Raw genomic sequence first — 17,094 nt, 5'->3', positions numbered from 1 at the left:
GGGCCCCTCCAAATCATCCGGGCTAGACAATCTGGACCCTCTCTTTCTAAAATGATCTGCCGAAATTGTTGCAACCCCTACTACTAGCCTGTTCAACCTGTCTTTTGTATCCTCTTTCTAAGGTCTTCGAAAGCCAAGTTAACAAACAGATTACCAGCCATTTTGAATCCCACCGTACCTTCTCCGCTATGCAATCTGGTTTCAGAGCTGGTCATGGGTGCACCTCAGCCACGCTCAAGGTCCTAAACGATATCATAACTGCCATCGATAAGAGACATTATTGTGCAGCCGTATTCATCAACCTGGCCAAGGCTTTCGACTCTGTCAATCACCACATTCTTATCGGCAGACTCAACAGCCTTGGTTTTGCAAATGATTCCCTTGCCTGGTTCACCAACTACTTCTCTGATAGAGTTCAGTGTGTCAAATTGGAGGGCCTGTTGTCCGGACCTCTGGCAGTCTCTGTGGGGGTGCCACAGGGTGCAATTCTCGGGCCGACTCTCTTCTCTGTATACATCAATGATGTCGCTCTTGCTGCTGGTGATTCTCTGATCCATCTCTACGCAGATGACACCATTCTGTATACCTCTGGCCCTTCTTTGGACATTGTGTTAACTAACCTCCAGACGAGCTTCAATACCATACAACTCTCCTTCCGTGGCCGCCAATTGCTCTTAAATGAAAGTAAAACTAAATGCATGCTCTTCAACGGATCGTTGACCACACCTGCCCGCCCGTCCAGTATCACTACTCTGGACGGTTCTGACATAGAATATGTGGGCAACTACAAATACCTGGTTAGACTGTAAACTCAGATTAAGCATCTCCAATCCAAAATTAAATCTAGAATCAGCTTCCTATTTCGCAACAATGCTGCCAAACATACCCTCATGAGACTGACCATCCTACCTATCCTCGACTTTGTAAATGGCGATGTCATCTATAAAATAGCCTCCAACACTCTACTCAGCGAATTGGATGCAGTCTATCACAGTGCCATCCGTTTTATCACCAAAGCCCCATATACTACCCACCACTGCGACCTGTATGCTCTCGTTGGCTGGCCCTCGCTTCATACTCATTGCCAAACCCACTGGCTCCAGGTCATCTACAAGTCTCTGCTAGGTAAAGCCCCGCCTTATCTCTGCTCACTGGTCACCATAGCAGCACCCACCCATAGCATGCGCTCCAGCAGGTATATCTCACTAGTCACCCCCAAAGCCAACTCTTCCTTTGGCCGCTTTTCCTTCCAGTTCTCTGCTGCCAATGACTGGAACGAACTGCAAAAATCACTGAAGCTGGAGACTCATATATCCCTCACTAGCTTTAAGCACCAGCTGTCAGAGCAGCTCACAGATCACTGCACCTGTACATAGCCCATCTGTAAATAGCCCATACAACTACCTCATCCCCATACTGTATTTATTTATCTTGCTCCTTTGCACTCCAGTATCTCTACTTGCACATTCATCTTCTGCACATCTACCATTCCAGTGTTTAATTGCTATATGGTAATTACTTCGCCACCATGGCCTATTTATTTCCTTACCTCCCTTATCCTACCTCATTTGCACTCACTGTACATAGACTTTTTCCACAGACTATATGTTTGTTTATTCCATGTGTAACTCTGTTGTTGTATGTCAAATTTCAAATCAAATGTATTTATTAAGCCCTTCTTACATCAGCTGATATCTCAAAGTGCTGTACAGAAACTGTTAAGAGAATTATGTTCATAAACTGAACTTCAATTAACTACTCAGTCTGCAACCCAGAATTTGTAAGATACTGATTGAAATGAAAACAGACAGAGGCCCAGCCTACAATAGTCAAATGTAGGCAGCAAGCAATGCAGGTGTAGAAGCACGGTGGCTAGAAAAAACTCCCTAGAAAGATAACCATGTAACCCATGTGCCTCACCATAATAATTTGGTCTATTTTCACCTCTTAATTTTGCCTGCTGTTCTAACTGGGTGGTGCATATGTAGCCTATAACCAGTTTTTGAGAATTGTAATCATTGAATATTGTAAGAGCTTTCATTGTCTGCTTATATGCCCCGTTTCATTTATCCTACGGTTCAGACTTGGTGTACAGGGCGAACACTGTAAGAACGACCCATGTTCTGAATTCTGTCACTGTACATTTCAAAAGTGCTGAACAAATAGTTATATTGACTACATCTGTCCTAGCTCGCTCATTAATGTCTTAATTGATATTACGGATTAGCCTCATATCCGCTTGTCGTCCCCTTATGCCATTGTTTGTACATCTCAATTGTCATTAGAAACCACATTTGTTTACGCAAGTCAGCAATAAAATAACACTATATATAGATTCTGCAGACCATGGAGAGTTATCCCAACCCCACTTTTACTTTGGCACATATAATAGTTCTCTCTATTAGCCAATATGTAATTTATGGGCCTATAGTGTATTGCATTGCGACCAATGGAGTGGGTGGAGTAGAAAGTGTTGTTGGGCATATATAAATTACACCATAGTCTACAGACACTGGTGAGTAATCCCAACCCCACTTTTATGTCGGCACCTCGAATAGTTCTCTCTATAAACCAATATGTATTTCACATTCAATGTATTGTATCGGGGGCATTTATTTGACCTTAGAACATATTTTAAAACCCACATTTAATGCAAATGTCCATAAATATGAAAAATATGAATCATTATTAATGTTTAGACAATTATGTTTCATATTTTGTGAATAAAAACAGGTTAATTACACTTTTCTACTATTACGTAGGGAACTTTTATTTTGAAAATGTCCGAATTTCCGTGACCCGGAAATCTTTTTATTGTTGCTGACGAAAGGTTGGTAGCACAGAAGAAGAAACTGGAGCTACAGAGCTAGCAAACTACTGGTTTTAGTCCACTATTTACGTTTAAACACTTCGTCGTTGGCGATATTTGAAGTGAGCGTGATTCAATATAATATATCCAATATACATCGCATGAGACTGTATTTATCGACTTTTAGTGCTCGCGAGCCAGTCGTCCAAAAATGTCGAGTCGCCTTGCGTTCCAGACACAGCTAGCTTCCATTATGGAGGTATTGGCCAATGCAGCCGTGGCAGAAATCTGCAAACTGGTAGACGACGACTATGCGGTTGTAAGTTTGCAAATGTCACAATGCCAAAGGGAGAACAAAGGTTTGAAGCGAAAGCTGAATCTTCTCGAGCTGAAGATGGCCCGTGGTTACGCCGAACGAAGGCTACGGGAAAGCGCAATGAACAGCCGTCCCAACAGCAGAGTTCATATCAACACCAATGAGAAATTCAGAGGGTCGTCTTCATCAACTGGTAAGAAGACTGTAATATCATACCATGTCTGATACTAGTTTATTTGATTACCCTGCTGATAAAGTAAATAAAAAAACACCACTGGAAAATAGGTCTGGGTGACATGGCCAAAATATCATCAATATAGTATTTTTTTGGTATTTTTAACGGTATGACGATATGACAGTTCTGAATAATACAAGTTATAAATATGCTTTCTGGGTAGTGCATAAAAAAACAAGTGTTTTTAATGGACTTTTTCCATTCTGATTGATGTATACTGTTCTATCAAACTAGATCCCAAAATAATAGGACGACTGACAGTACAGTAGTCATTTTTGTAGAACATGACATAGGAATCCTAATCCAGGCACTCGTCATCTCCCGTCTGGATTACTGCAACTCGCTGTTGGCTGGGCTCCCTGCCTGTGCCATTAAACCCCTACAACTCATCCAGAACGCCGCAGCCCGTCTGGTGTTCAACCTTCCCAAGTTCTCTCACGTCACCCCGCTCTCTCCACTGGCTTCCAGTTGAAGCTCGCATCCGCTACAAGACCATGGTGCTTGCCTACGGAGCTGTGAGGGGAACGGCACCTCAGTACCTCCAGGCTCTGATCAGGCCCTACACCCAAACAAGGGCACTGCGTTCATCCACCTCTGGCCTGCTCGCCTCCCTACCACTGAGGAAGTACAGTTCCCGCTCAGCCCAATCAAAACTGTTCGCTGCTCTGGCCCCCCAATGGTGGAACAAACTCCCTCACGACGCCAGGACAGCGGAGTCAATCACCACCTTTCGGAGACACCTGAAACCCCACCTCTTTAAGGAATACCTAGGATAGGATAAAGTAATCCCTCTCACCCCCCTTAAAAGATTTAGATGCACTACATTCCACTGGATGTCATAAGGTGAATGCACCAATTTGTAAGTCGCTCTGGATAAGAGCGTCTGCTAAATGACTTGTAAATTAATCAAAATCCTATTTTGTAGCCTCACTCTGGTACTCGACCAATTGTTACCATTTGCATAGTTGTTTGTTAATTTCCAGTATTAATTTCCAGGATTTTAATAAATTTCCTGCACTAATTTATAATTGTATATTTCCCACGCTAACGTTGTCTTAGCATGTCTCTATTTCGTAAAATCGAGGCATTTTTGTCGGACGATTTTCCTGGGTCTATTGAAGTCAAGTTGATTTTTGTTTTTCGCAATTTAGCTAACCCTAACCGAGGGTTCTCCAACAGGTAGATGCCAGATCGCAAGCTACCAGTAGTAGTTCTCATCCCACCTAATAAGTAGCTCGCTAAGCAATTCTGAAAGTACATGCATTTTTTTCCCATGTTCCATCGCAAACTGCCAAACATAAAGCTCCTCCCTACTACTATCTAATCAAAGCTACGTTGACATTCTCACCCGTATAGCCACTATTGGCATAAAAATCAAAACCTAACATTATCTACCAATTAATTTCCATAAATGTTGCCCGTCTGTCTGGTGCACGCTTTTGTCTATCACTCTGTATGTTGCCAGTTAGTGATGCTAGTAATGATAACCATCTTGTGGGTAGACAGGCTTTCCCCAAAAAATCTTCTCGTTTAATGTTAACTGCAAATTAGGCTTACCTGACAGAAATATATCACGGTTATTTGTATCAATCGGATGGCCATTTTTTGCTAACTCTGCCATGACGTGCTGCTGCAGTAGGCATCGCGAGACTCACACATTCCTCATTGTCTAAATGTGCAATTAAAAGGGTATTGCACTCAAATCAAAACGTGTTCGGTTTTTTTCCAGACCTAAAAATTGGTCTTCTGATGGGATTTAAGCATTGACATGGACTCAGAACATACATTTTCGTTGTTTCTATATGAATAATTGTAATATTGAGAGTATAAACAAAAAAAAACACAAAAAAAACAGAATTCCCGGAAAATACAAAACATAATTTTATGGGGCTTCTTAGGCCTTATTGCTTAAATAAACAACTGACAGTCTGTGGCATATGGCCAATATACCACAGATAAGGGCTGTGCTTAAGCACGACACAAAGCAGAGTGCCTGGATACAGGCCTTAGCCGTGGCATATTGGTCAAATACCACAAACCCTAGAGGTGCCTTATTGGTATTATAAACTGGTAACCAATGTAATTAGAAGAGTAAAAATAAATATTTTGTCATACCCGTGGAATACGGTCTGATATACCGCAGCTTTCAGTCAATCAGCATTCAGGGCTCGAACCGCCCAGTTTATAATAACCATTATTTTACAAGGTATATTGACAGAACACATCTCTTGTACACCAAGGATCTGGGGTTGCAGGGTAAAGAAGTGAAGACTGTGCCAATAAGAAAGCGATAAAAAAAAAAGTAGCTCATGTTAAAAAAAAGTTTGGAGACCCCTGCCCTAACTGTTTTCCTAACCTTAACCTAATTCTCCTAACCTGCTGTTGACAAGCTGTATCCTTTCTAAACAAAACCCTTGACCACCCGTAGTTGTTGACTTGTGCTAGAAAGTTAGTTAGCTAGCAGTTTTCAGCTGTTATACATTTTTATCGGCAGTTAGGAAACTGCTGATTGCCATAATTATGTCATTACGGAACAATTTAATGTAACAAATCAAACATTAAAATAGCGTTATAGAGGTTAGTCAACATTTTTACGTTTTACGCCCAGCCATACTGGAAAACCATCAACTTGTGTAATATTGACTGTTTTTTTCCCCCATTGGGGCCACATGTACAGTCATTGGGGCCACCTTCACTGAGTGTACAAAACAGGAACACCTTCCTGCAGTAAGCTGAATTCGCTGTCATGTTTGTGGAACCATTTCTGGACAATCCTAGCCTTGGGGCATTATCCTGCTGGAAAAAAATCTATTCACAGATGGATACACTGCTGCCATGAAGGGATGCACCTGATTGGCGACGATTTTCAGATATCCTGTGGCTTCAAACGTTGCTCCACTTTTATCAAGGGGCCCAATGTGTGCCATAAAAACACACCCCACACCATAATATCACCTCCAGCCTGTATTGTTGACACTTGGCATGATGGATGCATGTACTCATGGTTTTCTCCATACCGTAGGCCTCTCCTCAGTGTGAAACAGCAGGAACAGTGATTCATCCAACCAGGCAACCACAGTTTCTTTTATTTTGCTGAGAGAAGTGGAACTCTAAGGTCGTCAGCTGCCATACCCCATTCGTGTCATGGACCAACGAGTTGTACATTCTTTTATCGGTCTTTGGGCACCAATGTTGTAGTGAACTGTCTGTTTCTCTGCACAATTCGTATCAACCTCCTTTGTCCTCTTTCATCAATGACCCGTTTTTGACCACTGGCTGGATATCCTTTTGGTGGTGGACCATTCTTGATACACACAGGAAACTGTTGAGTGTGAAAAACCCAGCAGTGTTGCAGTTCTTGACACACTCAAACCGTTGCGCCTGGCACCTACAACCATACCCCGTTCAAAGGCACTTCAATATTTTGTCTTGCCCATTCATCCTCTGAATGGCACAATCCATATCTCAATTGTCTGAAGGCTTACAGAAAAATCCTCCTTTAACCTGTCTCCTCACCTTCATCTACACAGATTGAAGTGGGTTTAACAGGTGACATCAATAAGGGATCATAGCTTTCATCTGGTCAGCCTCATGGAAAGAGCATGTTCCTAATGTTTTGCACACTCACTGTATACAGTCATTGGGACCCACCTTTGTTTTGGTCATTCAAATCTGACAAAGCTCATCTAGGCCAATGTGAGCTCGAGTCAACCTGCAATTTCTTTTACAAGTAAGTTTAAAAAAAAAAAGTTTTTTAATCGTAGGTGGTGTCTACGACATACAACTAGATCACATGGGGATGTGGTCAGGAGGCCCTGGAGCCAGTAATGATCACAACAGTCCTCAGATGCATCCCAACCCCATCCGAGACAAGGTAAGTTCAAGAAACCAAAACTGTAATACTGGTTGTCAAGGTCTTACACACTTCAAGAAAACAAATATACTTGGTTGCTCACCGTTATATTCCATTATAGCATAGTCCTACAGTAGACAATGGCCCATTTGAACCATTTTGAGCACTTGGCAGCATCAGTCACCAGTAGGTCATTATCAACCATGTTGTGGTGTATATTTATGCGGTTAATTACCGACTTTTCGATCTTCCAGTCGCCAGATCTGCAGCTTGTGGAGCCTGAGTCTCTGCTGGTCAAAGAGGAGAGGATGGAGGATCCCCTTGGAGACGCGGAGGCAGACGACGTACCACTGATTGGAGAGGATGGTGAGTGTGTTAGTCCGTCTCAACTTTGGTTGCTGTGTTGCAGATATTGCAATTACTCACCCCATGCATTTGCTCAACATCAACACTCCATTCTCACACTACTCAACCTGGCCATACCTTTGACTTGAGTTAACCATTAACTTGCTCTCATTAACCTTCCTCTCTCTTCCAGGAGTGGTGGAGTGTGGACCTCGTGGAGGCAGCGATAGAACTGGCTCTGGGGACTCCACATCCCATCCACCCACTTCAGCCCATGGCCCAGAGCAGCTCAGCCAGCCTCAGCACCCCGAGCAGCAGCAGGGCCCCAGGAACAGGCACCGTGTGGAGGTCAGTGGCTCGGCACCTCTCCTTAAGTCTGACAGTGAACCCCAACACGCAGGACTGCTGCACCAACCCCACCCTGCTGCGTTTGATATGTACAGTGGTGATGACGACAGAGGGGACGGTCTGGGGCAGCTGGGCTCGTTCTTTAATGAGCGTAACCAGGCAGAGGCGGCTGGGGCTGGGCAGCCATCTTGTTCGTACAGCACAGTCGCCGAGGCTGCTGCGTCTTTTCAGTCCGGGCACCGCCGTGCACTTCCTGCTTCGGTCACCGTCCACCGCCATCTCCCGGGGAGCCGAGAGGAGGTTCTGAACGTCGACTCGGAGGAGGAGGATGGAAAGGCGCCTCTGGAGAAGTGGGGTCGCGACAGTGGAATGTCTGCAATGTTTGGGGGAGGAGGAGGTAGGTTCCAGGGTAACCATGGCAACATGTCCGCCCCATCACAATCTCACTCCAATGACATTATGATGCCGTCGACTTCCGACGCGAACGGGTGGACACGCGGCGGTGGGGGCAGAAACACTGGCGGCGGCAACACTGGCTTCCCCCTGACGAGGGATGGCAAGGTCCCCCACAGGACCAGTGCCCGGGAGAAACTGTTCATCTGCAACTTCTGCGGCAAGGCGTTCAACCGGCCCAAGAAAGTGGAGATCCACCTGAGGACCCACACAGGGGAGAGGCCGTTCAGATGCAACACCTGTGGGAAGATGTTCTCCGAGGCTGGCAACCTGAAGAAGCACCAGAGGGTCCATACAGGGGAGAAACCCTTCCACTGTGAGCTCTGTGGGAAAGGATTCGCCTGGATACGGAACCTCAAGACCCACCACGAGAGGAACCATCCAGACGTATATCCCCCGGACACGAGCCCTAGTTTTATCCCACCTGCACTACTGCCCACTCATATGGTCACGTGCCACAAAGAAGAACATAGGCAAATTACAATTGACCTAGAACCGAGCAGTACGGCTGGCCCTTAAATGTACGCTGAGCGCTAATATCAATAACATGCATGTCAATCTTTCCTGGCTCAATGCAGAGGAGAGATTGACTGCATCCCTACTTGTCTTTTATGAGCGGTATTGACATTTTGAAAGCACCAAACTGTCCGTTCAGACAGCTGACTACATGGAACTCAGTTAAATATTTAATTTTTTCTGTATCAGATAAAACAACACCTTCTGGCACAGTGTGGACTGTGAAGACACAAGCACATATGCTAACACGTTAACACACTCTAATATGCTAACACACTCTACTCACATATGCATTGTAATATTGTGGATGTGTAGTGGTGTAATGTGTTGTGTGATGTATTGTTTTTTAAATATTTTGTGATTTTTAATTGTTTTAATCCTGTTTTGCCCTGCCTGGGCAGCAGCTAGTGGAGATCCTAATGAATACAAATTAGCATCACCTAGAGCAGGGTCGGGACTCTAACTTACTTATTAAGCAGTAAACTCATCACATAGAGCATGGGTGGCAGGGTAGCCTAGTGGTTAGAGCGTTGGACTAGTAACCGGAAGGTTGCAAGTTCAATCCCCCGAGCTGACAAGGTACAAATCTGTTGTTCTGCCCCTGAACAGGCAGTTAACCCACTGTTCCTAGGCCGTCATTGAAAATAAGAATTTGTTCTTAAATGACTTGCCTAGTTAAATAAAGGTAAAATATATATTTTTTTTTAGTTTTCCTTATTCATTAAGCTAATCAAGTTTCCACTGTGTTTTAGAAACCAGAATGTTTCTAGCCAGGAGGTCTCAACCTTATGCTTAAAAATGAATCAGGGGTGACCTACCAGTTGGCAGACAAAATGAACAATGATCTAGGGTCAGTCATCATGAATCACAACTCACAGGTGCCCCGATAGATGGGCACGCATGGAATTTTTTGGGGGTATGATAGGTGGTTTTGATTATGTACATAAGACATTTCATATCAGTGGACTAAGGAAGGGTGAATTTGGTCCAAAATAAGCTACCGATATAAGGTATTCATGGTAAATGTCAACCTTAAAATGTAAATCTGGAGAGGATGATGCTGGTTCTTTGTGTACATATTTAAAATTGTTCTGTATATCTAATGTTAAGGGGCTATTTGACATTGGACAGATTCACTTTTTAACAAGTTATTTAATGCCAGTTTATGAATGAGTGGCAGTTTATTTACTATAACAATCTTTCCCCTAAATAATAATAATCTATTACAATGCCTCGTCTGTTTTTTTTTGTTTTTCTACATATGGAACTATTATGAATAAAATACATTCCTTACACTGAGGTTTCTGTCATTATTGAAATGAATAAGCAAGAAAAAGGAAAGCTGAAGTGGTTCAAACAATTATCCAATAAGAAAAGCTCTTCTGGGGCTGCTTACAAGTCTGTCACACACACATATCTCCCACCACCTGCAAGAACACTCATAAATAGCTCATATTTGATTAGTCATTATTGAGCAAGACACACGTTTTGTTAATCTTCCAGTAAATTCTAGGTCACTTAATCTTTGTTAAATAATGTTGTCACTCAAACCATAAGGTCACTATAACCACTATATTTCATTGGAGATGTCCTGTATTAAGAGGTTCTGAGTAACAGACATCCATTCACCAGTCAAATGATGCAACAAGATGCATATAACATATCAGTAAACCTCTGTAGCTACATAAAATACTTGTTGCATGCATGTAAGATGTACACAATTTGTAATCCGTTGGTCCATAGATTTATTCCAGTCACACAGTTCTAGTGTGTGATTTAGAAATGAATACGATTCATTGCATAATAGTAATTGTGATGCCTAATTCCTGGTCCGTCCCTGTGTTTCCAGTCTGCAGCGGTGGAGGATAGAGACCCTGACATCCTGCTGATCAAGGTGGAGGATCTGGACCCACGGGGTGGAGGACTCAGCATCCAGGAGGGTGAGTGGAGACTACAGGGGTGGAGGGCTGTGTGTGTGGTTAGTGGGCAGTGGCGCTAACAGCAGGGCTTGATAATCAAGGGGTTAGACCTATGACACAAGGCTAGTTAGATCCCATGTGAAGACCACACTGTTGCATCCATCCCTGCCTGTTCCAGAGCATAAAGCTTTGAAAACATGTTCTAATGGCATTGACATTCCACAAGTTTAGTTCTCCCATTGATTTCAACAACAGCCAGTGGTGTGATTGTGACGCTGTGTTCTCTTCTCAAGGGCCGGAGGAGTCCAGCAGAGACGACTACAGAGGAGGAGCATTACCCCTGGAGGCCACCCACCACACCTCACCTCCAGACCACACCCACCACCACCCCGGGCCGACCAGGCACCACACCACGGAGGTCAGCTATGGCCGTGTGTCGTACGAGAGCCACCCCCTTCCGCTGTGGACCAATGGGGGTAGTGGTGACGTTAGCGTCCCAGGGCCATCCTCCCTCAACCTGTCCTACCCAGCAGGCCCAGGCATGCTGATCATGGGAGGGAGGATGGGGCCTGCTGGCTCTGAGATGGGTCAGCACAGGGGTTTCACTGTAGAAGGCTCCGGAAGCTTCTCAGGTTCTATGGGTTCTAGAGAGGGGTCAGAGATGGCTGGTTATGATGTCGGAATGGGGGGGTCAGATGAGGCACAGGGGGGTCAGGAGACGTACAAATGCGGGAGGAAGAAAGTGGTAAGGAAGAAAGCATACCTCTGCAAGTTCTGCGGTAAAGGGTTCTCCTCCCCGGCGAATCTAGAACCGCACCTTAGAACCCACACGGGCGAGCGGCCGTTTGGGTGCACGGTGTGCGGGAAGCACTTCTCTCAGTACTGGAACCTTAAGATCCACAAGAACGTTCACACGGGGGAGAGGCCGTACGCCTGCCCGCTCTGTGGGGAACGCTTTGCCGACCCTAGCAACCTAAAGAAACACCAGAAACGACATCATCCTCAGCAGTAGTACTACAGGGGAGAGGCCGTACGCCTGCCCGCTCTGTGGGGAACGCTTTGCCGACCCTAGCAACCTAAAGAAACACCAGAAACGACATCATCCTCAGCAGTAGTACTACAGGGGAGAGGCCGTACGCCTGCCCGCTCTGTGGGGAACGCTTTGCCGACCCTAGCAATCTGAAGAAACACCAGAAACGACATCATCCTCAGCAGTAGTACTACGACATCATCCTCAGCAGTAGTACTACTAGATTGGACCGGGGTATTATATCAACCATCTATTTCAATATAAGAAGGGCCAGGTTTTTTTTCTCCTGGAAACTCAGATGGTTATAGAATTGAACTAGGGCCAGGAGTTGTCCCTAATCACTTGACCTGACCAGAAACAACTGATAGTTATAGGATAAAAATACGACCCAGAGTTTTTCCTCTGCTCAGGTCACATGATCAGGAATAACTCTTGGTCATTAATATAGACACTATGTTGATATTAGTAAAGGGGTTTAGGGAAGGGTTGTTAGTGAAATCCTTCGTGGACAGACGCACAAGCAATATTTTAAATCTGAGTGTCCGAGATTAGTGTAGTCTGGGTAATTTTGTCTTTGTCTTTTCTTATCTGATCAAGACAGTCCTTTTAGTAATTAGATTTTGTTCCGGGAGTCCTAAAGCTGGTGATAGTAATAAGCATATTTATTTGTTTTCTACTCATAAAGCTGTATGAAAATGATACTATGTGGTGAGAATAGTGCATGTTTGATTCCCCTTGTAACACCAAGGTATATAGGTTCAACATACTCCATAAACCAGTAAATGGGTTGAAGTAACAGTATTTGTTAGCAGTAAACGTGTAAATATCTTGTTGGGTGATTTTTTAAATTTTGGGTCCAAAATGCTCTACGCTTATAAGGGATAAGTCTATTGTGTCACAATTCTGTGAAACTTTGATCGATGTCCTTCTCTTGTAATGTTAAAAGAAAATTAAAATGTTTCTTTGCAAAAACGATGAATGAATTAATGTGGTTATTGACATTACATTACTCCATCACAGGACATTCAATTTCCTCAACTGTGACACAATATCAATATCTTAAAGAGCATTCATCACATTCACAATATTTGCCTGAAATGGAAGTCAAAATAATGATCACTTAAAAAGATATTCTCTGGTTCTTTTGTATACTTTTTAGCCAGTAGTTCTGAAAGTAGCGTCCGCGAGCCAAAAGTGGTCCCGGACAATTGCGTTCTACATCACAAATGTGCAGATGTGTTCACCACGTCATTGCTCTCTCTCTCGCTTTACTCTGAGAGTGTCTTGCTAGCTGTCACTCAAATGGCGAGGGGCTGAAGCTTATTGGTTGAAATTCAAATTGCTAGGGGCTGGCCCGCGTGGGGTTAAATGTAGGGACAATGGCGCCACACAGCTTCCAGAAAAGTAAGGATTTTGTGGATAATTGAGGTAAAACCGTAATTCTGCTCATAGATTATGCGTATATTCATGTTCATGTTCATGTTAATATGTTCATCCACCTCTGGCCTGCTCGCCTCCCTACCACTGAGGAAGTACAGTTCCCGCACAGCCCAGTCAAAACTGTTCGCTGCTCTGGCCCCCCAATGGTGGAACAAACTCCCTCACGACGCCAGGACAGCGGAGTCAATCACCACCTTCCGGAGACACCTGAAACCCCACCTCTTTCAGGAATACCTAGGATAGGATAAAGTAATCCTTCTCACCCCCCCCCCCCCCCCTTAAAAGATTTAGATGCACTATTGTAAAGTGGCTGTTCCACTGGATGTCTTAAGGTGAACGCACCAATTTGTAAGTCGCTCTGGATAAGAGCGTCTGCTAAATGACTTAAATGTAAAATGTAAATGTATATGAACTACACATTGACACATCCAGCCCAAAGCGGAAGGGTTAAAAAATACTTACTATATACTCGCCAGTACCGGAACATGTCTTTAACACATTTACTCACTTTAATGAGTTATTATTTATTGCTACGGAAGTCAAAACGGTGAATTAGACTTTCCTGAATATATTTTTGATTTACAGTACACTGAGTATACAATCGGGCACATCCCGTTCATGGCAACAATGTATCAATCTGCGAATTGCCACAAGACTAGGATTGTCCAGGAATGGTTCCACGAACGTGATAGTGAATTCAGTTTACTGCAGTGGCCTGCCCAGGCACCAGATCTCAATCCAAGTGAGGATCTGTGGGATGAGATGGAACGAGCTATTCAGAGTAGAGATCCACTACCAGCCCACTTGACACAACTGTGGGAAGCATTGGAGCCAACATGGGCCAGCATCCTTGTGGAATGCTTTCCACACCTTGTAGAGTCCATACCCTGACGAATTGAGGCTGTTCTGAGGGCAAAAGGGGGTGCAACAGAATATTACAGTAACACCTCTAAATTAAATTGAATTTCATTTGTCGCGTACAAATATTTAGCAGATGTTATCGCGGATGTAGCGGAATGCTTATGTTTCTAGCTCCAACAGTACAGTAATACCTAACAAAATACAAAGAAAACATGAATGTAAAATTCCCCAAAAGAAAAAGACAGGGATTAAGAAATATACAAATATTAGAACGAGCAATATCACAGTCCAGAATATAAATATATATGTATATGATGGTGTGCATAGACATATGAAGTGGGTAAAACAGTATGTAAACATTATTAAAGTGACCAGTGTTCAATGACTATGTACATAGGGCAGCAGTCTCCAAGGTGCAGGGTTCTATAGTACCGGGAGGTAGCCAGCTAGTAACAGTCACTAAGGTTCAGGGCAGGGTACTGGGCGAAGGCCATTTAGTGGTGACACTTTAACAGTCTGATGGCCTGGAGATAGAGGCTGAGGTCCTTGATGATCTTCTAGATGGTAGAGGGATGAACAGGGCGTGGCTCGGGTGGCTGAGGTCCTTGATGAGCTTCTTGGCTTTTCTGTGACACCTTGTGCTGTAGGTGTCCTGGAGGGCAGGCAGTGATGTGTTTTGCTGATCACTATCTATCTAGTGTTTAGTTTATCTCATAGGCTCTTTCTCCTCTCCTCTTCCTAGCCTGCAGCTCCTGAATCAACTCCATCAACACTAAGACTGGGACAGAACCTGGGAAGTATCACAGCAACAGGAGGACCTGACCTGACAGCAGAGTGTAAGTGGAGAATGAAAATGAACCAGGAATGCATGACAACCGTGTCGGCGCCCACCAGACAGTGTCACTGAGCTACTCATAACAGTTTACTAAAAGCTATTTTCTTAATGAGGGAAACGAGGCCAGTTCAGCCCCCTTTAAGTTGAATGCACTAACTGTAAGTCGCCTTGGATAAGAGTGTCTGCTAAATCAGGGTTTTCCAAACTCGGGTCCTGGGGTCCCCCCTGGGTGCCCGTGTTGGTTTTTGCCAAAACATGCACCCAGGGGTGACCCCAGGACCGAGTTTGGGAAACCATTACCAAAGTGTACATGTAAAAGCCCTCTCTAGCTTATCATCATTTACCATGTCTTTTAACTCAGAATGAGCGTCTCAACTAGTATTTACAATAAACATGCACCTTTTCTATGATCTTTCTCCAGGTACTGGGGAGTCCTCCTCACAAAAAGGTATTGGAACCACCAGTCCCACAGCGAGCCTAGGTAATAAAGCCAATATACCCAAGGGAGCACCAGACAACACAACATCAACCCAGACCACACAGCAGCTCAGCAAGCAGAGAGCAGCCAACACGCTAAGCTCTGAGTACTCACTGTTTGAGCTGGAGACCTTCTTCACGCGCTGGGCCCCAGACACATCGGCATCAACATCGCCCTCCGGTGGGCCCTCGTGCTCCTACACCGACGACACTACGGACACTGACCCAGACTGCCTCATAGTCGACCCAGAGCCTAAGCCCCAGCTCCTCTCAGCGAGGCCCACAGGGGAGGGTGTGCCTTTCCCTGGGCATCAGGGAGTACAAACAGCCACTCTGGGTGTGGGTGGCGGCATCCAGGGGCATCCCACATGGAGCAGGGCAGCCATTTTGAGAGCGTCTCAACAAGCACATCAGCGGCAGCTTCAACGACGCCTCAGAGCACAGCAGCTACAACAGACTCACCCAGAAAACCCAACTACCTCCACCACCAACACTACTAGTACCGGTATGTCTTCCCAATCCCTTCACTCCCTGGTAGGTCTACCACCAGGAAGAGGGACCACGCCCAAAGGCTTTGCCCACATCGAGGTGACCCTGGCTGGGCAGCAGGCAGCCCAGCTGGCCCAGCAGCACTGCGATGCGGCCGGGAGGAGAAAGAGCTACGTGTGCCGAGCCTGCGGTAAGGCCTTCACCGGTCAGTCCAACCTGGAGGCTCACCAGAGGGTACACACAGGGGAGAAGCCGTTCAGGTGTGCCACCTGTGGGAAGATGTTCTCCGAGGCTGGCAACCTGAAGAAGCACCAGAGGGTCCATACGGGGGAGAAACCCTTTGCCTGTAGCCACTGTGGGAAGTGCTTCGCCTGGATATGCAACCTCAAGACACACCAGCAGTCAGTCTGTGGAGATGGGGGAGAAGGGGTGTGAGGCATAGAATTAGAATCAGTAGACTGGATGGACATGGTTCTAAAATCTACGATAGAATATTGCTGACACAGACATCAACGGGAATTCATTCTAATCGTAATGATGTTAGACCGACCACCCCCCAAACCTCCAAAACAAACACTACAATATAAAGGAAATGTAAAGGGATTAGCAGAAAGTTGTCTTTACAGGTGACACTTTTTTCCTCTGTTCAGCTCCAGATCGTTGTTACAGTAGTTAAAGTAAGGGGCTTGTAATTGTATGGCCGACACACTATGTTAGGCAATTATTAGATAAAGTATCTTTATTTGAAACTGAAATGTGGAATTAATATCAAATATCATGTGCATATTATATGAACAAATGTGTTCCAAGACATGTATTTTTTTATATTATTAGGTAAACCTTTTCTTATTTTTCAAAATAAACATATTTTCTTAACACAATAAGGTAGTACTTAATATTCGCATTACTAAGAACTATTCTGTTCTTTTGTGAGATCTGCAGGTTCGTTTGAAAATCTGCTTTTGTTATTGGGGCCAAGTCACTGTGTAATACGAAATTCAACCACAATGTGGCAACATTTTATCTTCAGACTTTCTGCTTTCAAAATCCTCTGCAAATACAGACTACTGATAGGCCCGGCTAGCTCAGTCGGTAGAGCATGAGACTCTTAATCTCAGGGTCGTGGGTTCGAGCCCCACGTTGGGCGCTGTTTTTTCTTGAAACGAAA

General features: G+C 44.6%; 1 protein-coding gene and 1 non-coding gene across 2 annotated transcripts; both read left to right on the top strand.

Annotated features, from left to right (window-relative positions):
• The first annotated feature begins 2,810 nt into the window (after positions 1-2,810).
• On the top strand, positions 2,811-16,797 carry LOC115145630 (Krueppel-like factor luna). Its single transcript, XM_029687141.2, has 8 exons — positions 2,811-3,318; positions 7,125-7,234; positions 7,468-7,579; positions 7,752-7,906; positions 10,725-10,815; positions 11,088-11,212; positions 14,868-14,961; positions 15,382-16,797. The coding sequence occupies exons 1-8, from the start codon at positions 3,021-3,023 to the stop codon at positions 16,359-16,361; spliced, it is 1,965 nt and encodes a 654-aa protein (XP_029543001.1). The 5' UTR covers positions 2,811-3,020; the 3' UTR covers positions 16,362-16,797.
• A 203-nt stretch (positions 16,798-17,000) lies between these two features.
• trnak-cuu (transfer RNA lysine (anticodon CUU)) lies at positions 17,001-17,073 on the top strand. The gene has a single exon. It is a non-coding gene; the product is annotated as a tRNA-Lys (tRNA).
• Positions 17,074-17,094: the final 21 nt, after the last annotated feature.

The sequence above is a fragment of the Oncorhynchus nerka genome, linkage group LG18 (assembly GCF_034236695.1).
Source record: "Oncorhynchus nerka isolate Pitt River linkage group LG18, Oner_Uvic_2.0, whole genome shotgun sequence".
NCBI classification, from domain to species: Eukaryota; Metazoa; Chordata; class Actinopteri; order Salmoniformes; family Salmonidae; genus Oncorhynchus; species Oncorhynchus nerka.
The sequence above is the reverse complement of the archived record's forward strand: the minus strand, read 5'-3'. Positions and strand labels throughout refer to the sequence as shown.

Excerpts from the sequence above, each read along its gene's own strand:
- LOC115145630 (XM_029687141.2), top strand. The coding sequence starts at position 3,021 with ATGTCGAGTCGCCTTGCGTTCCAGACACAGCTAGCTTCCATTATGGAG. Across the intron at positions 3,319-7,124 it reads AGGGTCGTCTTCATCAACTG|GTGGTGTCTACGACATACAA; the intron begins GTAAGAAGACTG and ends TTTTAATCGTAG. Across the intron at positions 11,213-14,867 it reads CCAGGCACCACACCACGGAG|CCTGCAGCTCCTGAATCAAC; the intron begins GTCAGCTATGGC and ends TCCTCTTCCTAG.